Source organism: Nyctereutes procyonoides, unplaced genomic scaffold, assembly GCF_905146905.1.
Source record: "Nyctereutes procyonoides isolate TBG_1078 unplaced genomic scaffold, NYPRO_anot_genome, whole genome shotgun sequence".
Taxonomy (NCBI): domain Eukaryota; kingdom Metazoa; phylum Chordata; class Mammalia; order Carnivora; family Canidae; genus Nyctereutes; species Nyctereutes procyonoides.
In genome coordinates, this window is record NW_026575024.1 from 11,494,068 (window position 1) to 11,515,596 (window position 21,529).

The 21,529-nt window shown below is 43.5% G+C and overlaps 1 protein-coding gene across 3 annotated transcripts in view; it reads right to left on the reverse strand.

Annotated features, from left to right (window-relative positions):
* Positions 1-21,529, reverse strand: part of SLC9A8 (solute carrier family 9 member A8) — a 68,621-nt gene that overhangs the window by 23,414 nt on the left and 23,678 nt on the right. For all 3 annotated transcript variants that reach the window (XM_055300518.1, XM_055300508.1, XM_055300501.1), the window contains 4 exons: positions 16,298-16,381; positions 11,110-11,211; positions 9,946-9,980; positions 4,911-5,054 (listed from right to left, as the gene is read on the reverse strand). In XM_055300518.1, the coding sequence (XP_055156493.1) occupies positions 4,911-5,054; positions 9,946-9,980; positions 11,110-11,211; positions 16,298-16,381 (365 nt within the window). The remainder of the gene's footprint in view (positions 1-4,910; positions 5,055-9,945; positions 9,981-11,109; positions 11,212-16,297; positions 16,382-21,529) is intronic.

The following is a 21,529-nucleotide window of genomic DNA, read 5'->3' on the forward strand; positions in this document are numbered from 1 at the left end:
GGAGTGCTTCCGGTGGGGGCAGGCCCTGTGATAAAACCTAGAATTGAAGTGAGGGCAGGAACTCCGAGAGTAAGGGCTGAGGGAGTGGACTTAAGACTGTTAGGAAGAAGAACTGAAAGGATTTTCCTTTCGGGATCACAAAACACTAAAATGTCAGAAACCATTAAATTCAATTAATGGTTTTATCCTCAAAGGGAAAACCATTATACCCTGACGATGGAGTTACTCTCATTAAAGATCCTCCTAATGGATCCTACCTTCAGATGACCTCTCAAATCCATCCACTTCTCTCCTTCTCTCTCCTTACCATCCTCCGTCCTGGGCCTTATGTCTCAGGGCTCTTTCTAAACATCCTTGTCTTCCTAGGGACCAACCCATTCTCCACTTACTGGCCGTTAAAATGTACTATCTGATTGGGTTACTGGCCTGTCCAAACCCATCAACCCATCTACTGCTTTTTAGGAGGAAGCCCAGTCTAGGGGATCCCTGGGTGGCGCAGCAGTTTGGCGCCTGCCTTTGGCCCAGGGCGCGATCCTGGAGACTCGGGATCGAGTCCCACATCGGGCTCCCGGTGCATGGAGCCTGCTTCTCCCTCTGCCTGTGTCTCTGCCTCTCTCTCTCTCTCTCTCTGCGTGACTATCATAAACAAATAAAGATTAAAAAAAAAAAAAAAAAAAAGGAAGCCCAGTCTAAGCAACACCTGACTCTGTCCACCATATATCGTGACCCCATCTCCTCCTCATCCAGGGAGGGCCCCAATGTTATGGTGGGCACCCCTCTGTAGGTCACTTTTTACTGCTCCCTGACCCTAGTTAACTCCCCAGTTTGTTCCTCAGAACACACTGTCAGTGTCACTTCCCTGGGGACACCTGCTCTGACCCCTTCACATATTATAGGCTCCCCTGGTGCTTGACTTCATGGCAAGTGCCAACGTTGTCATTCACATGTCCATCTCGATCATCGTTACGTGTCCAGGGCCTAAGGCAGAGCCTGATATGCAAAGACACTCAGTACAGTTTTGCTGGATCAGTAAACAAAACAAAGAATTGTCCATAAAAATATTTAGCTTTTGGGATCCCTGGGTGGCGCAGCGGTTTGGCGCCTGCCTTTGGCCCAGGGCGCAATCCTGGAGACCCGGGATCAAATCCCACGTCAGGCTCCCGGTGCATGGAGCCTGCTTCTCCCTCTGCCTGTGTCTCTGCCTCTCTCTCTCTCTGTATGACTATCGTAAATAAATAAAAAAAATTAAAAAAAAATTTAGCTTCTTTAATCAGCGTTTCATGAATTGGTATAATTTCAAAGCAGGATAATTTCTGACAAGAGGATAGCTTGGTCAAATAATCTCAGAAAGTTTTCAGCAGTGATTCACAGCTGTAGTATAATAAAGGTTCTGAAAAGTCCCACAAAAAAAGAAATCTAACTTTTTTCACATAAACGTTTTCCAAACTCACTTGAATGCACAACGTCCTCCATCCCTTTCTTTCCCAACAGACCATAAGTTAATACCCCACCTTGAGGAGCGCTGAGAACCAACAAGGGTTCTCACTGGACAAGTGTTTTTGAAGGCTAAACTCATCCATAGTTCCCAAACAGATCTGTAGGCCACTTGCACATAGTGCCCAGCCCCCAACCCTTAGAGCTGCCACGGCTGGTTCACCTGGTTCACCGGCTGGGGCCACTGCTTTCTTTTCATGCAGAGGCTCCATGGAAGTGTCTCACTGGTGAGGCTGCACTAAAGGATAGCAGCAGATCCAGGACAGAGGCCAATGGTTTCTGAACTCAGGGTAACTGAAAGTAGAATCTGGACTCTTTCTGGCCTGGTAAATTTCTACATATTTTGTTTCTCACACTTAAAAGAAAACAAGACAATGCTGCGTCAGGATCCATCTCGTTAGTTTACACTGCAGCTAGAGAGCACAAAAAGGTTTCCTCTACAGCAATCGTTATAAGAATAAATGGTCATACTAACAAATCAAAGCTAAAACTAATAAAGTCAATGAAGAAACAGAAGATAGCTTTCTGGCACTTATGAAAATGAAAACATCGAAAAAGGGGTATAATTCATTCACATATTCAGTTGCAAATATAAATGTGTCAGGTCACTTGGAAAGTGATCATTTATGAAGTAGACTCTGAAATAAGACGTAATTCTACCTTCTGACCAAGCAAAGCTGACAACAATCCCCTCTGTACTGCTCTCTCGCCCCCTCAAAACAGGCAGGCCTACCATGCCCCCTCTGCCTCTCCAATCTGAAAACGCCTACTGGCTCACAAGACAGCTTGGCTGAGAAGCCTCACTCCATTCCCTCAGAGAGTCTGTCTCCCTCTTGTACGCAAGGCACTGTGCTCACCTCTCTGTGAGCATCCTTCTTCTACCTCGGACTGACCTTGGCACGTCCAGCTGGCCTCTGAGCAATAGAGGGCCTTCACCAGATGCTGAGAGTGGACAGCCAGCCTGTAGCACACCCACCCCAGCCTAGAGACCAGCAGTGGTGAGGTGGGGGGGCTGGACACTACATATGCATGTGGCCCACACATCCAGTTTTGGGAACTGTCATCACAGGCGATCTTGGCCTTCAAAAACACTTTTCCAGGAAGAAACTCTGGCTGGTTACAGTGACTCCATGATTTCACATTTTCAAAAGAAAATAGCTCCTCGGGACGCCTGGATGGCTCAGCGGTTGAGTGTCTTCCTTTGGCTCAGGGCATGATCCTGGAATCCCATGATCAAGTCCCACATCGGGCTCCCTGCATGGAGCCTGCGTCTCCCTCTGTGTCTCTGCCTCTCTCTCCCTGTGTCTCTCATGAATAAATAAATAAAATATATTAAAAAAAAGAAAAAAAAAAAGAAAATAGCTCCTCATCTTTAACCTTCTTGTGGCAAAGAGTCCTGGAAAAGTTCAGAAACCATCCTAATTCTGATGAATTTTTGAAAACAAAACAAATTAGAGACAAAGCAGTCGAGTTGAGCTCCTAATGTGTAAAAATAACTCATGATGTCACCACCAATTTGGACAAAATTCTTCATTGCAAATGTTCAATACGAGCAGCCAGGACATGAGACAAAAGACAAAACCCAAAAGTTAAAGGCTTTCAGGGTAGATCTTAAATTAGAAAAAATATTGCCATCAGATTTTTAAAAGGTCTTATAGCATGATGTATGATAAATGCCTAATAAAGCTCCAGAAATTTTTGTCAAGAGAAACATGAAAAAGCCAAAAGTGGGGAACTTGCTAAACTGATCAGAGTAAGTTCATAGAAAGGAATACTCTGTAACCAGTAAAATGAGGTTATGGACAATTATTTTTCAACCCTGCTCAATGGAAGAGTTACAATACAGTATATGGGGTATAAGCCCATCTCTACAAAATCCATGTATACTTCCAAATTGTCAACTATAATTATCTCTGGATAGTAATAATGCATGTACTCTCTTTCCCTGTTTTCTAAATTTTATATAAAGAATAAATGTATTACTTTTAGAATAACAAAAATATTTTAAAGTTTTTTTGTTTGTTTTAAGGTCTGCTAAGCACCTCTTGCAATTAAACAACATTTGGTAAAATTCTTCCTGCAAAAGTGGGACAAAACTAGGACAAACACAGGAAACAGTAAATGGGGGACAGGCAAAGAAGAGGAAAGGACCTAACATGAACTTATGTCCGGTGCTTTTCACACAGCATCGTATTTATTCAATCCTCGAATCCAATCCTAGGCTGGGGCATTATCATCCTCACTTTACTGCTGGGAAACACATAGCTCAGAGGGGTAAAGGAGCTGACCCAGGGTCACACAGCTGTTAAGTGGCATCAATGGGACTTGAACCCAGGTCAGCCTGATTCCAAAACCTGAGTTCAGGTTCCTTCCACTATAAAACATTTTATTCCGACATAAAAATTCAGAATGTCGTCTGTAATAAAGCTTTTAAGAAAATGCTGACTACAACAGAGTGGCTATGCTTAGCCAGGAACCCCTCAACAAAAGAAGTCAAGTCAGTATTCAGATCACGGAAAGTCTATTCTTTAGCAGAACACAGACTGGCTCCTAAAATTCTCTTAGCCCATCTTGAAACACTGTCCAGGGCTCTTTTCTCCAATTGCTTTGACTGTCTGTGCCTTCTCTATTTTTGGTAAAACTGTCTGGGTCTTTCACCCATACATGCTAATGAATGAATACCACAAAAGACAAGGAAAAGAGGAAGACAAGGACAAGAGCCCTGTGTCAGATAAATGCATCTGAGATGATCTTAGATTCATTTCTTTTTCTCAATGGCTTCTTGACATTTTAGGATTCATCTATAATTTCTCAGATCCTATCAACAAGGGTGGTAATACCCATGAACATTTGAAAGAGATTTACAGTTTCCAAAGTAGCTTTCACACAATAGCATCTCAAGTTGGGATGCCTGTTAGTATCACTAGCTTATTTTACAGCTGTGAAAAGGAAGGTGATGTGCAACAACTCCTCACTGGGAGAGCAGGGTCTCTGGTCTACTGCTTTTGTCTGCAGTAGGCTGTCCAAACATAGATCCCTCAACCGGCTGCTCCCTCATCATTTGTGGAGCCAATTAAGAACCTAAGTTCTCGGAACTACCCCAGATCAACTGAATCAGAAGCTGAGAGAGTGGGGCTTGGGACTACTCTGGTTAATATGCACCCCCAGGGACACTGACAAGAAGCTGAACTTGAAAGCACTGCTGAAAGGTAGGTCCTAAAAGGCAGGTTCGCCTCTGATCAGCCTGGGCCCTGACAGTATTGCTGGGGTGCCTCAGGGCCTGTCAGGACAGAAGACATAGGAGCGTGTGAACCCATCACCTAGAGGACAAGCAGCGGTACACGCAGCTGCATGAAAACATTTGTCCCTCTGATACAAGGGCACTTGAATGCCATCCCTGAAGAAAGGATACTCACTTGGTGAGGACAATGGAGACTGCGTCATTGAGAATACTCTCTCCAAAAACCAGCATGTTGAGCACTGGGTCCACGTGAAGGGCATTGAAAATAGCAATAGTGGCCACTGGATCGACAGCAGAAATCAGGGAGCCAAATGCAAAGCTGGAAGAAGAGAAAAGGAAGGGGTCACTTGGAATGCTTTATCACTCGGCCCACAAAATAAATAGCAAAGCCAGAGACTGTACTTGGTATAACATGTTGGTACACACTGGAGCTGAAGTAACGACAGGAGAGGGTGTCTTCTCTCCCACTTACGGTATCTCCTGGCAGACCCTGTGCCAAAGGCAGTAAAGGCCCACTCCACAGGCAGTTGTTAGGAACAGCCTGCTTTCCCACCACGAGTCCTAGGACTTTACTGGATTGATAATGGCTGGGAGGACTTTTGCTTAAAATATACTACAGACATCCCAGCCTTCCTTGTCAGAGCAGCCGGAAGCATGATGGCCCAGGGGGGTCTCCCTGATGGGGCCCATGAACCAGAGGTGTGACCTCTGCCTTTCCCCTTGCCACCAGAGTGCCACCTGTGACTGATCGTACCTGCCACTTAGATTTGCAACATGGTCAATAGCAGCAACTCTGGTGTCCTTCAAGGGGATGGATTGTAGACACCAATGCCAGCGCTGCGCCCCACCCCAGGCCAGCAGCGCCCCCTAATGGTGCCCAGGAAGGTGTCATTCTCTCCAACAAAGAGGTATTAATTGCCTGAAATGTTTCAGGCACCGAGGCCAATAATGACAGCTAACATTTATGTCCCAAGCACTGTTCTGAGCACTCACTACTCCACAGATCTCACCACTCCCATATGGGGTGGTACTATTACCACCCTGATTACATAAGAGAAAACTGAGGGACAATAAGGTTAAGTAACTTGTTCGGGGTCAGACAGCAGCTAAGAAGTGGCAGAGCCAGGATCCAAACCCGGGCTGTCCGGCTCAGAGTCCGTACTCCTGACTGCTACACTGGATACAACAGCACCCAGAGACCAAGGCCAATTTGGAAAATAGCAAGCGTTACATGGAAGATCAGAGTGACCTGGCGGGGGCAGGGGGACAGGCCACTTAAGAGTGGCTGGTCAGAAAAGGTCTCTCTGAAGAGATGACACTTATTTAACTTATTTAAACAAGCATCTACGAGACAAGAAGCAGATGGCAAGCCAGGATCTGGGGACAGAGACAGCAGTAAGCTGCTTCTGAGGTGGGAGTAAGCTTGATGGCCTGAGAAATAGAAAGGTAAGCATGGCAGCAGTTCCTGAGGGCGAGTGGCAGGAGATGTCAGAAGCTGGCAGGCGAGGCAGGGCCTCATGGGCCACCTCAGGAGCCTGGAAGGCTCTATCTATTCGCTCCACCTGTTTGTCTTTTTACCCCCAAGAGTTCTTGTGTGCCTTCCAATCCCCTCAAACAACATGCCTAGCACTGCTTTCTTTCTAGCTCAGCAGACAGATGAGGTCTGCCCCCTTCCACAACAAAACAGGGACCCCCAAGGGGGCAGACCTGGGTAGAGAAGGAAGCCAGAGACTAGCCACCTCTGCTTCCTGCCCTCACCACGCTTGGGAAGGGGGAGCAACTCACCCGGAACAGGCGGCGGGCTCTGCCCACTGTAGCTTCCCCAGCAGCCCTGCGCAATCACGTGAGTCTGGGCTCAGGCAGAGCAGAGCCAGTGGGAGGAGAGGCCTAGTTGCCTTGGCCAGCTACAGTTTGCTCTATAAGTCAATAATCTGGCAGCTCCCTGTGTTTGATTAATGTGAACTCGTGCAGGATAGCCCGCTTACCTCAAGGACAGCCTCTGGATCCTTGAGGAGCAGAGCCCGAAAGACAGTCTCAAGTCTCAGTTCAGAGTTCAGTTCCACACTTGCCCCGTCCTCACAGAGGTTGTCACATGTTACCTGCCTCTCGCCCTCACTGTGAGTGCCCAGGGAGTGAGTCCCAGGATCTGTACTGAGTATGGCCTAGAGATATTTGTGGAAGGCAGGCAGGAGGGGGGGAAAGGAGGAAGGCAAGGGGGAGGAGGAAAGGTAATACCACCAGACGACTGCCAACCTGGGGGGCCCTGTTCCGCTGGCAGCCGGCTTTGAGGCCCTCCTGCTGCATTCTCGACACGGAGCTTGTCTCTTCTCCTTGTCTTTAATTCCCACTCTCCTCACTTGGGCCTCAAGGGAAAAGAAGGTCTAAAAAGCATATTCTGAATGCCCCAAAGACAAAGGCAAGGAGGGGGAACCTGGAAGCCTTTGATGGGCTGTGCGTTGGGGGATGTGGCTCCACTGACCCTTCCCTCCATTCCGGGGGACAGTGTGCCTGAGCAGACAGCCACAGTTCTCTGCTCTGCATCCACACCCCTGGTTTTGGTAACAGCACCCCAATTTTCCTTTGGGGAGCCTCCCCTCCCCGCACAGAGTTGCATGGGGCTCTAGGAGCAGGCAGGGGACCCCAGTTTGGTCCAAGAGGGCCACCACCGGGCATTCCACCAGGTCACTGGGAATCAGGTTGGCCCTCGGGCAGAGCTGGCTAGAGTGGGGGCAACATGAGCCCAGAGCCATCAGCGCTACCACGTGGGACAAGTGGGACCAAGGATGAAGCTGGTTGGAAGAGTGCACAGAGACATGATGGGAGGAGAGATCCCTGGATGGCATGGACCCCAGGGGGCCGTCATGCTGGAAGCCATCATTCCAGGACACTTCAGTTCTCTGAGCCAACAACCCTTTCTTCCCCCCCCACACAAAAACTAGTTGTGTTGGGTTTCAGTTGTACTAAGAGAGGCCCAGTGCCATCCTTTGTCACAGTCCCTGTAGCAACCTGAACTGAAACCAGAGCAGGAACCAGCAGAGACTGATGAATGGACAGTGAGATAGGCGGATGGAAAGATTTGGGTTAAAGCAAATGCAGTGAGACAGTAATTGCAGAGTCCAGGAGGTGGTCATTTGGGTGTCCACGGGTATATCCTTTGCCTTTCCTCTATGTTTGAAATTTTCATAATAAAAAGTTGGGCAGAAATGCTTTGCACAAGTCGTAGAACGCATTTAGCTTGGGTTGGGGGGGTATCTATATCGGGACAGAGCCCTCTGGGCAGTGAGCATGACACGTCTCAAGTATGAATGACCCAACTCTTTGAGGTCGGAGTCTCAGGAGTCATGACATTGTGCCATCAGCTGCTCTCCTCCCCACTTTCATGGCTGGTCCTTGAAAGGCCAGGAGCTAAAAGTCCAACTTAAAATGTGTTCCTGAGGCACCTGAGTGGGTAAAGCATCTGCCTTCAGCTCAGGTCATAATCTCAGGGTCCTAGGATGGAGCCCCACTTCAGACTCCCTGCTCAGCGGGGAGTCTGCTTCTCCCTCTCCCTCTGTGCTCGCTCTCTCTCTCTCAAATAAATAAATTAAATCTTAAATGTTACAATAAAATATTACATGCAACAGTTATTTTTATGTTTTCTATTGTGCAGAAGTCTGTGGGTATTATGTTTGACTTACATGGCATTTTGAAAAATTGACTAAGTTGTCAACATTTAAAAACTAGAAAATTCACTATAAAATCTGGCTTCTTGTGAAAAAAAATTTTTTTTTAATATTTAGTAATTTGGGGATCATATTCTCACATGGTGATTACTAGGTAGAGCTGAGAAGTGGCTGTCCCCTTCAAACAGGGTGCACTGTTAGGGTCACCACTGTGGTCACCCCTAGACGCACAGTGGCAGGTCCCTCTGGTAAGCACTCGGCCAGGCCCCATGGCTGTGTGGGTTTGTGACTGCTAGCTAATTTTTCCCAGAGTATCCCCTATCTGGGCGGCAGTCACTTTCTAACAGGAAAGAGAATATCTCCACACGGAGAAGAAAAACCCTACCTGGCTCTTATTCTGCTTTTCTAAGGGACAATTCTTTTCTCTACCTGAATGTCCCAATAAACATTGGTTCAATTCAATTGCATAAGAATTTATCAAGCAGTTTTTGCATCTCTAACCAGTTGCCCCAGAACAGGCTGAAGGACGGAATGCTGTGACATTTCCTTTACATGACTGGTAGGGGCATTTCTTCTCACTTGCAAAATACTTACAAAATGCAGAGTCTTGGTTCTGCTTTATACTTCAAGCTCCTTATGGAATAGGAATGTGACTTTTGCTACTTGTTTATATATCAGGACTATCTTATAACAACAAAAACTCCAAAATTTATGTTCCCGGTAGAAAGATGGGATTGGACTGGCTGTTACCAGAGGCACATTTCCCATGAAAACTAGTCCCCAAGTTACTGAAGGCTGAAAGCTCCAGCCAGCTTGACGGGAGAGATCCGGGACTGAGAACTCAGCCCTGCTTTCTGCCCCCAGCCATACTCCAGGAGCAAGTGCCGATGGTGCAAAAACACAGACCAAGGCCATACACACACTGGACTTCTCAGAGGGGAAACCAGGCCTCACTCTGCTTGTGTACTTTTTTAGCACTAGATCTGGTACTATCCACGAGACAGTGGCCTAGGCTGTTTCTTGCTAAGTTGATTCTGGAAATTCCTGGGCTGCACTCTGAGACAACAGCTCTCAATGGAGCCATAGTAGAGCCCTTGGCCCTGCCTATTTCCCCCACCCTGCCCCATGCCTGGCTTGGCGGGAATCCCAGAAAAAAGATTCTGTACCCCTCACTCCCCACCCTATCCTTCATCTATCAAGAGGACAACTTTTCATTGTGGCCACTGAAAACATTCAGAAATTAGTTGAAGATGATTCTGGATAATAAAAGATGCACTGTGCGGTGTTGAAGTTAACTGACCAGAATTATCCTCTGCAAAGCTTAAATTAAATCAATTATTTCCATCAGCAATGCTCTGACTAGAGATCTTCAAAATTCCACAATATAGTTTTGATTCATTTCAGAGCCACAAGTTAATTTGGCAGAAATCACCAGCAAAACAAAAAGAGAGACTGAATAGAGAAATACCACACCCAGGAATCAATGTGGAGAAAACTATCCCCAGTCTGAAAAGCAGTCACACGGGTGTGACAGTATGAAAGATTTACCTGTCTGTCATGTTGAGTTTAGAGATTACATCAGCCTGTAAAATAAAACACACAAACACACAGACACAAAAAAAAACCCCTGGAGAACAGCCAAGAAGATTAAAATGTCCATTAGTGCTTTATTAGAAACTAATAAGGACATTAATCTTCAGTCCCCAAACCACTTGAAAAATAAAGAAAACTCCAAAGTTTTAGTTTAAGCATGCATTCAACCATTATACAACAAAAGTACGGAAAAGAATGCTACATTTTTCAAGCCAAATTAAGTATAGTTTTCTTCTCTTAAGTTTATTCCCATTTGATGCTAGAAGCTAGAAGCAATGAAGAAGGCTGCATGACAGACAGATTTATTTCTGGTGCCACTGAGGCAGCAGTATAGGTGACAATCAGATGCAATGGGCTTTGGCCAATAGCTACCCACAGAAGCAAACATACCTGACACACATACAAGAAGCCTGCCAGTCACCCAGATGCCTGAGCCTTAAGCTTTTAGTTTATAGAACCGGGGCAGGCAAACTTGCTGCTAGTGACCATAAAGGAAAAGAACTCTGACGTGCATAGGCATGCAGAATGCAAAACTACAGATTTTACCTTTCTGGGTAGATTTGGTTTAAATTAATTCAAATTAATTTGTATTTGAAGTACAGAGTGTCCAACTGATGACACTGGGAATTGGTTTAGCAATGGTGGAAAATCCAGAGTATATAATTCTATGGGTGGACAACTTAGAATTGAGTGAACATATTCAGAATCAAGTGTGATTTTAAAAACGCAAATTTTTGTTAAGAAACAGTATTTAATCCTGATTCAGTCTACTTGATAACACAACTGAAGACCTATAATCTGAAGACCTTGATGGTATATATTCTACTTTAGTTTTAGTATTCTTTCTTAAGAAATTAATGGTTTGCAAATAAGATAAAAAAAAACTTTAGGGGATTATGGAGAAAATTCACTCAATTCCAGACACCAATGCTCTTCGAGGACACTTAGAAACAATTTCAGCATGCCTTTATTGTGCCTCGTAGGAGTTTGGATTTCCTTCCAGGACAGCATTTAACCTTGAACGTGAAACCCAGCCCCACAAGATGTTCCTACCCCACCTCCCTGCACTAGCCCAAAGAATACAAGTTTTTCAGAATTTTTCAAAGATGTTTTTCTTACCTGACCCAGAAAATAAATTCCTCCACCTACTACAAAAGCGGAAATTGCCGTACCGAAGACAGCAAACAGGGTGATGGAACCAATATTTTGAAAGAAGTTACCCTGTTGGAAAGAGTAGAAATAAGAGGACTGCTTAGGGAAGCTGGTCCAGTCAATGAAGGCATACACCCCTCCCCTGGCCCTCTGTACACGTCTGATTCCCTGCAAAAGACCACCCACCTGGTTTGGCAAGCTGGTAACCTGGGAGTCTTCCCTCACCCCCCATCTAATGCAGAGCCAGGTGCTGTGTGGTGTCACCTTCTCCACGTCACTCACATTGCTACAGCCCTTGTGCAAGCTGATAATGCCTCTCCCCTGGACCGCTGCAATAGCATCAACAATCTCAACCAGTGCTGGCCCCTTGCCCTTTACTCTTCAAGGCCTCCCAGAATGATCTTTGGAAAAGCCAAACCTGATTGTGCTATTGCTATCTTCACTCTGACCTCCCACTGCCACTTGGAATGCAGCTAAAATCCAACCAAAGCCTAGACGGTTCTACCCCTATGAAGCCCTCTAATTTCCCCCTTTGTTCTCTGGGTTCTAGTCATACTGGTAGCTTTTGGTTCTTGGAACATGTCATGCTCCCCGGGCTTGGGCCACTCTTTCTTCCCCCTTGCTCAGTGAACTTAAATCATCCTAAGGTCTTAGGGCAGTCTGGCTCTTCCTGAGGGAAGCCTGCTCTGATCCCTCACCCAGGTCAGATTCTATTCTATGCTCTCAGTGAACAATCACCCTCTCCTGGTAACACATGACATGGCTGAAATCTTGTATTCATTTATAGAACTATTTGACTAATGTCTGTCTTTCCCACTAAACTATATAGGCTCAGTGGAGGTGGGGGGGTGGGGGGAATGACCACATCTGCTTTTACACAACATAGTTACTGGCATAATACCTGTCAGATGGAAGATGCCCAATGAATAGGAAGGAAGGAATTAACCTTTCATATTTCATGTCTGATCAAAGTCCAAAGCTTATACAATTATAATTTTTAAATTAATTTTAAGAAGGTGCATACTTTTTAAAAAAGATTTTAGGTAATCTCTATACCCACCATGGGCTTAACCCTGAGATCAAGAGTCACATGCTCCACTGACTAGAGCCAGCCAGGTGCCCCAGAAAAGATGCGTTATTATAAAGAATGTCAAGATAATAGATTACGTGATTAGAAAATCCTGTTTGCTGTCCAGGACTTTCAAATAATCTTATTTTACTCTAGGGGCTCCTGGGTGGCTCAGTCGATTAAGTGTCTCCCTTTAGCTCAGGTCATGATCCCAGGGTCCTGGGATCAAATCTCATACAGGGCTTCCTGCTCAGTGGGGAATCTGCTTCTCCCTCCCCCAGTCCCTCTCCTCACTCATTTTCTCTCTCAAATAAATAAATAAAATATTTAGAAAAACAATAATTCTATTATACTCTCAGTATCTTCTTCAAATATGATAAAATATATTTCCATCTATACCTCATAACATTTAAGAAAAAAATATTTGAGTCCTAGTACCATGGTAATTTCCATAAAAAAATTTTTAAAAGCTACTTATTAGAATCCTGTGGGCTCTACTTAGGAACAATACCAAGGATCCCTAAAACTTGATTGTGGGCACAGACAAGGAATCTCATCTTTTTGCTTAACTAACACACCAGAGACAACAGGAACTGCTATTTTATTTTACTTATTTTTTTTTAAATATTTTTTTTAATTTTTATTTATTTATGATAGGCACACAGTGAGAGAGAGAGAGGCAGAGACACAGGCAGAGGGAGAAGCAGGCTCCATGCACCGGGAGCCCGACGTGGGATTCGATCCCGGGTCTCCAGGATCGCGCCCTGGGCCAAAGGCAGGCGCCAAACCACTGCGCCACCCAGGGATCCCTATTTTACTTATTTTTTAAGTTTACTTTTAGTAATCTCTATACCCAACATGGGGCTCAAACTCATGACTCACCCCGAGATTAAGAGTCACGTGCTTTACCAACGGGGCCAGACACCCCCAGGAACTATTTTATCTATTTTTTTTAATTTTTATTTATTTATGACAGTCAGAGAGAGAGAGAGAGAGAGAGAGAGGCAGAGGGAGAAGCAGGCTCCATGCACCGGGAGCCCGACGTGGGATTCGATCCCGGGTCTCCAGGATCGCGCCCTGGGCCAAAGGCAGGCGCCAAAACGCTGCGCCACCCAGGGATCCCTATTTTATCTATTTTTTTAAAGATTTATTTACTTTGGAGAGAGACCATGTGTGCATGAGCCAGCAGGGGGTGGGGGTGGCCAGAGGGAGTGGGAGAGAGAATCTCAAGCAGACTGCACTGAACACAGAGCCAGACATGGAGCTTGAACCACTGCTCCAAGATCATGACTGAAGCCGAAACCAAGAGTTGGACGCTCTTCTGACTGAGCTGGTCAGGCATGCCAGGGAAGTGCTATTTTGTTTTTTTTTTTTTTAAGATTTTATTTAATTATTTATTCATGAGAGACACGGAGAGAGAGAGAGAGAGGCAAAGACACAGGCAGAGGGAGAAGCAGGCTCCATGCAGGGAGCCTGATGTGGGCCTCGATCCCAGGTCTCCAGGATCATGCCCTGGGCTGAAAGTGGTGCTAAACCGCTGAGCCACCGCTGAGCCACCGGGGCTGCCCGGAAGTGGTATTTTGAAGCTCACTTCAAAAGTTTGCCCCAGTTTAACACTGGCGGCCCCACCAAGCCCATCTCCTTCAGGAAGCTGCTTTGCTTCATTCATTGCAATCTGATTTGGCCACCCATGATCTGACATTCAATTACTTTGTTTGGTATATCAATCTACCATACACAAAGAACCTTAAAATAACTCAGGGCAAACACAATGATTTGTTTTTTTCTAAACTAAAGGCTTTCCTCTGAGTTTTTCTTTGCAAGGAGCTGATTTATTTTGTTGTTAAAATAGATTAAATTAAGTCTTGATCTGTTTATAGGAATCTAATGCTGATATAATTTATGTAGTTGCTTAATATTAACCTGGATATGGAAAATTTACCCAAATTCAAGTTACTATTCAAGAACTTCCCTTTGCTACATAATGTAAATTTATGTTTCTCTTTCAAATAACTAATGGCCTATTCTTTATGTGATATTAATAATTTTAAAGAACCAATAGCCACCTGTCTAATGCATATTAATTGATGGTAATCTTACTGAAATTTTTATTCCAAGTCCAAATTTACATCAACAAATACAACAAGGGCAGCCCTGGTGGCGCAGCGGTTTAGTGCCACCTGCAGCCCAGGGTGTGATCCTGGAGACCCGGGATCGAGTCCCACATCAGGCTCCTTGCATGGAGCCTGCTTCTCCCTCTGCCTCTGTCTCTGCCTCCCTCTCTCTCTCTGTGTGTGTTTCTCATGAATAAATAAATAAATCTTAAAAAAAAAAAAACAAATACAACAATATCAAGGACATCCAGAGTCAATTTCCTATCTTCTTTGGGGAGGGCAGGAAGTGAACAGAAATCTCTGAATTCACATTGCTAAGTCACATTAGTCCCTTTCTCATAATTGTCACATTTTCTGCTGGAAAGCCATCTTTCTTTTTCTAAGAAACTACTATTTTCCCTAAATTTTAGAACAAATTTATCTCCCTTCCTTCCAAAAAATTAGAAAATAAAAATTTTATATGCTCTAATACAATAATCAAAGGGTCAGGTTTTTAAGTAAAATCCAAATCAATCGCCTCAGCATTGTTTTGAAATATTTTCATAATCTGCTTATAGTTAAGATTTGTTTATAAAATGAAAAAATGAAAGACGCTGACTTTTTAATTCCTTCTTACTCATTTCTTTTTAAATTATCCAAGGTCAGTAATAGTTTATAAGACTTGGGAATTTTTTTTTTTTTTTACATTAAACTTCCTTTTTACTTTTTCTTTGGATAGCTACACAATAACAGTTTAAAGTGAATCCTGACTGAACATTTTAGAATTTGGACTGAACATTTTATGCTTTAGAATCCAGGTGGAAAATTAAAGATTTAATTAATATGTTTTAACTAAAACTCTCATGACAAATTTAACTCTTGAGTTTAATAAGCTATTAAAAACAACACTGATTATATTAATAATAGATAATGTTAATAACAAGCACCCTCACCAATCATTTATTGTGGTGGGTGATGCTTTGCAAACATTCCTTCATCTAGTACAAACCTTCAAACAACCTGAGAAGTAGAATTTTAGGGTTTTTTTCATTTTGTTTTTAATTTTGACTTTACTCAGAAGACACCTGTAGGGGGCAGCACGTGATTAGACCTACATCTCTCTGAAAGTCCAGGCTCTACTTTCTTAGAGGCTAGGCCAAACCTTCCAGCTTTCACAATTTTTAATCACATTCATAAAATAACTGATGTATTACTAACATTTCAAGTTGAATACCCTTTTATTTTTAAAACTAAATATATTTAAGGAAAACTCACAGGCAAAAAAAAAAAAACAACATCCCAAACACCCCCTTTCCTTCCCCCCTACACATATATACAAATCAGCTTAAAAGTTAGAAGCTCTGGCCCAGGCAGAAAGGGTCCCATTGGAAGCCAGAGGACAGAGACTAGAAATGCTGGGGCAAAGCAGGGAAGCAGGCAGAGACCAGAGAGGCTGCTCCCCAGGCCAAGGAGCCAAGGATGGGCAGGGGAACTATGGGACTAGGTAATGGGCCAGAAGGAGACTGGGAGTGAGGGGCTATCAGCAGGGAGCTGAGGCCCAGGGCAGGACACTGAGATACAATGAAGGAGGCAGAGGGGCCCCACACTGCAAGTTCAAAGAATCAAAAGGCCTGAGGCACATGTCTCTGTTGTCCCAGGAGAGTCTCTGTCCAACAAGAGGAGTCAATGTATCGTCTGTACACCACATAAAACCACTTTGGTGATCACTTCCTAGGCAAAGTAATCCTTTATGGAAAATGCTAATTAATAAGCCACACTGCCTGAAGCCATGAGAGCAACTCACTGACCATATATATATTGTCTGCTCTTCTCCCTATGTCAGGCAGTGCAGTCCAGCTTCTACCATGTACCCCGGGGTGTTCATGCTGAGCCACTGCTGCTAGGTCAAAACCAGGCTTTTAAAGAGCTTGCCTTACTAACATGGCAGCTACCTAGACTGGTCCTAAAGGACCAATGCATGCTTGAGTCTTACCTTGTGTAATGAATATCCTGACTCAAATATAATAGGAGGAAGCAAGAGGAGGAAAAACATATTTGGACGAAACATTTCTTCTTCCTGTAAATATAAAATGGGTATTTTCAGAAGCATAGAATTTGTGTAGTTACGAAATAAATCCATCAGTAAAGAGCCAAAATAATTGTTCTCTTAGGCCCAGTGGAAGCATGCAATGTTTAAAAGAGTACCTGATGATAAAACCAGGCAGAAGAAACCAAAAACACAACAAAACCTGCATTAAGAAATGCAGGACAGGGGGATCCCTGGGTGGCTCAATGTTTTAGCACCAGCCTTCAGCCCAGGGCCTGATCCTGGGGTCCCGGGATAGAGTTCCACGTCGGGCTCCCTGCATGGGGCCTGCTTCTCCCCCTGCCTGTGTCTTTGTCTGTCTGTCTGTCTCTCTCTCTCTCTCTCTGTGTCCCTCATGAATAAATAAATAAAATCTTGAAAGAAAGAAAGAAAGAAAGAAAGAAAGAAAGAAAGAAAGAAAGAAAGAAAATATAGGACAAGTGATCTTAAGAGGTGACCAGCAAGAGAAACCACAGGATGAACTGCTTCTAAACACACAGTATATGCTTTCCATTCTTTTAAAAAATTTTTACAGAAAGAGGGGGAAGGAGCAGAGGGAGAGGGAGAAAGAGAATCTGAAGCAGGCTCCACGCCCAGCACTGAACCCGATGTGGGGCATGATCTCATGACCCTGAGATCATGACCTGAGGCAAAATCAAGAGGCAGATGCTTAACCTATTGAGCCATCCAGGCTCCCCTGCTTTTCATTCTTTACTAAGGAAAGAAAGTTAATTTTTTTTAAATTTTTATTTATTTATGATAGTCACAGAGAGAGAGAGAGAGAGAGAGAGAGAGAGAGAGGCAGAGACACAGGCAGAGGGAGAAGCAGGCTCCATGCACCGGGAGCCTGATGTGGGATTCGATCCCGGGTCTCCAGGATTGCGCCCTGGGCCAAAGGCAGGCGCCAAACCACTGCGCCACCCAGGGATCCCCGAAAGTTAATTTTAATACAGAAAACATTTCAATTAAAACAGAACACTTTAAAAAATAAGTCCACAAATTGAAATCCTCTGGAAAAAAGGTAATAGTTAAGGCCCTAAAACAATCCACTTGAAGAAAGAGTAAACTCTGTATGTGTTTAAAACAACCCAGCCTTTTCTCTGCCTGTCACAGACAATCGTGACAGAGATTTTCCTAAATCTGGGACTATGACAGAACAGTTTCCACCTGATGCCCTTGTTACTGGGGACACAGCTATAAAGCAAGGCCCTTGCCATGCTTTCAGATTCAAATATTAAGTACCACTAGGAAAGGTATTTCTAGAATATGGCCATCTTTGGAGGAATGAAATGATAATTCCATTTTCTATATTAGTATCTCTAATTGTTGGTGAATTGGGGGAAAAATTCATATTGGTCCTCAAATCCAAAATGACCACACGTAATATAAAGTCTACTTACTATACTTAATTGTAAAATTAGGCCCCCTTTCACATGAAAGTTTTCATGCCACAGTCAGATTTCTTGTCCAAATCCCTGTTTAAAAGAATGGCTAAGTGTATTCTTACAAATGTACAGCTGTTACCATAAAGACTAAAATAACATTCAAAGGCTCAAAATAGAAAGCAAATGACTTCTGAAAATGCCTTATTAAGTCTTAAAATAACTGCCCGTGCAACAAGCTCATGACTCAGACTGGGACCATGTGAAAAGAAATGGGCTGATTTCTGTGTTTTGTGGGGCAACCTATTCTCAGGATATGTGTGCGGTGGGACCACCATATAGATTCTTTTGGAGTTTCAGAAACTGACCTTCCACCTTGGCCCCAGGAAAAAAAGAGAACCCACCTGCAGTGGGTTGCACGGGTTTTACAGGCTTAATTCATGTCCACTTGGAACCCCAGAATGTGACCTTCTTTGAAAATAGGGTCTTTGCAGATGTAATTAAGGGAAGAGTCCAAAGGAGATCAGACTGGATTAGAGTGGGCCCAAAACCCAGTGACAGTGTCCTTACAAGAGATAGGAAAGGACACACAGACACAGAGGAGGAGGACATGTGAAGACAGGGATGAGAAACAGATTATGCTGCCACAGCCAAGGAACACTTGGGACCATCAGAAGCGGCAAAAGCCAATCACTGATTCTCCCCTAGAGCCTGGATTTGCTCCCCAGAGGGAACACAGCTCTGCTAACACCTTGATTTCAGATTTCTGGTCCCCAGAACGATGGAAGAATAATCTCTGTGGTCTTAAGCCCCCCAGTTTTGCTACACCAGCCACAGGAAATACACATCCTACCTTACAATGAACAGTGTTACAGAAAGATCCCAGGTTCTTTTGGCAACATCTTCCCCAAAATGATATGAGGTAATTTTAGATGGTACCTGAGCAGTGTATGTCAAATACCACAGACCTGTCAGATTGAAAAAAACCTCTTTTGATTCTTTTCCAGTCCCAATGAACTCAGACACCACAGGTTGGAGTTAGGGCGTGTAAAGCCTCTCTCCAATGTGCTGATAGCCCTTTTATTTAACAGAGCAGGCTTGACCTCAGAGGCTTCAGCAGGCATCTGTATTACTTTGCTTTTATCATATTTATTTATAAAAACAATACTGGTTTCCCACAGTATTATAACCTGGTACTATAGTGTCTCCTTTAAAATAAATGTATATAGTATACCAGTGTTCACAGGAGCATTATCCACAATAGCCAAAAGCTAGGAACAACCCAGCAGCCCATCAACAGATGAATGGATAAACAAAGTGTGGTGTATACCTACAAAAGAGTATTATTCAGCCGCAAAAAGGAAGGAAATTCTGACACATGCTACAGTATGAATGAACCCTAAAAACATCACTTTAAGTAAAATAAACCAAACACAAAAGGACAAATGTTGTATGATTCCACGTACATAAGGTACCTATAGTACATAAATTCATAAAGATAGAAAGTAGAATAGAGGGTTCCTAAAAAAACAGAAAATACTAAAAAAAAAAAAAAAAGAAAAGAAAAAAGAAAGCAGAATAGACTGTGGGCGGGGGGGACTAGGGAGTTTTTTACCAGGTAGATTTTCTGTCTGGGATGATAAAACACTTCTGGAAATAGATAATGTGATGATTATACAACATTGTGAATGTATTCAGCTACTGAAACATATACCTAAAAATAGCTAAAATGATATGTTTTATGTTAAATATACTTCACCACAACAAAAGCCTTTACAACAAACTGCTACAATATATATAAATATATATGTAAAAACCAAGTTGCTTTCAAGAAATAAATATTTAAGTGTATGACAATACAGGTGGAAGGCAGGCCCAGACAGTCTGGCAATAGAACTGCATGGAGAGAACACCAAACTCCTTGTTTTTTCTTATCTCCCCCCTGCTTCCTGCAGCATTCAGTTTCCAAACAGGTGTCCTGCTTCCTGCTTCAGCTTTCCACAAACACCTGTTCCTCCAGGAAGCCTGGCCCAACTGTCCTGGCCTAGAAACCTCCCCCTTCTCTGAGGTCAAGCCCAGATTGGATGGCTCTTTGGGCACTTTGTTACATTGACCACCCAACTCTGGTTTACTTGCCTGTGCTATTAAATATACTATTATTTAACATCCATTGAAAAATAAATTCAACAAAATTGAAGCATATAAAACTGAAAATGGAGGACAATCTCCCCTCCTTCCCCCTGTCCCCACTACTCAGAACAGGGGTCACCAACTTGAGTGGTTCCCCAGGCCACACAACATTCCCCAGGGAGCAGCTGCTGGATCTCTGCAGAGCGGCATGTGGGCCTGATGTTAAGAGTTTCTGCTTCTTCAAGGGAAGCTAGAAATTCAGGTTTTTATGTGAAATTTCCAGCATTTTATATAGATTGGCAATATTTTAAAATAAAACAATTTCTAATTGTTTAAAATCAGTTCCAATTTTGAGCAACTGATTTTAAGTCAAACAAAATGTGTTAGGAGGTTCCCTCTACACACCAGGCTGTATGTAGGAGTAGAGAAAGGATTACAGTCCCCTGCCCTAAAACTAGCCACTGTGAGGGTGATTAACATTAACCAGTTGTAGTAGGGCAGAGATTGGGCAGGCCCCACTGAAGTACAGTGGGGCCTGCTCAGTCTCTTCCCCAGCTGGAGGGAGATCTATAATAGCAAGAGCTCAATGTGTATTTTAAGAATCCATTTAATACATACAATATTTCCTGAATATTATTTATAACAGTTTCAAATTGTGTTTTAGGTCAGTTTATGTGGCTTGTTTTGCAAATTTTATGCTCTACAGTTTCATAGATAAATTAATCCTAGCATCTAGGAGCTGAATCAAAATAGGAGGGGTTTGGATGTGATAAATTTTTGCTACAAAATATTCTTTAATGTTTTGAAATTAACCTTATTTCCCTCCACACAATTTTGTTATATGTTTTTGATTTTTTTTTTTTTTTTTAAGATTTGACACAGAGACAGAACACAAACAGCGGGAGCAGCAGGCAGAGGGAAAGGGAGAAGCAGGTTCCCTGCTACACACTTTTTAAAGCTCTGTACTCAACATGGATGCACTAGTTTAGGTTGAAATTTGAGTTTCAATTAGTTCTTGTACCATAAGATGATACTCACATGCTGACTTCTGTGTGAACACGCCGGTACGAATGCCCACACACTGAGGACAACATGGTATAGTGGAGAGAATACAGAATACACAGGGCCAGAGGGTCTGGCCATAAGGCTCAACTCAGCCACTTTCTAGCTCTTTGATGTTGGACATGTCTCAAACTCTCTGTGGTCACTTTCTTCATTCATGAAAACACAGTGATGATAATATGTGGTCAATTTACCTCACATGGTTGATATGAGGACAACACGAGCTACAGTATAGAAAGCATTCTGTAAGCTCTACAGGGCTGAACAAATCTGTTTTATTGTTAGCTGGCAACAATAACCACTGATTGATATTTAATGCTAATTAAAGATTTCCTCCCCAGACAGCAGCAGGTGAGTCTAAGATTATGCAAATGCAATTAAGTAACAAAACATGACACCAGGTGCTCCCACATTAACTTGAAGCAGTGTGAGACTCAAGCTTTTTCTTTTTCTTTTTTTTTTTTTTTTTTAGATTTTATTTATTTATTCATGATAGACATACAAAGAGAGAGAGGCAGAGACACAGGGCGGAGGGAAGAAGCAGGCTCCAAGCCGGGAGCCTGAT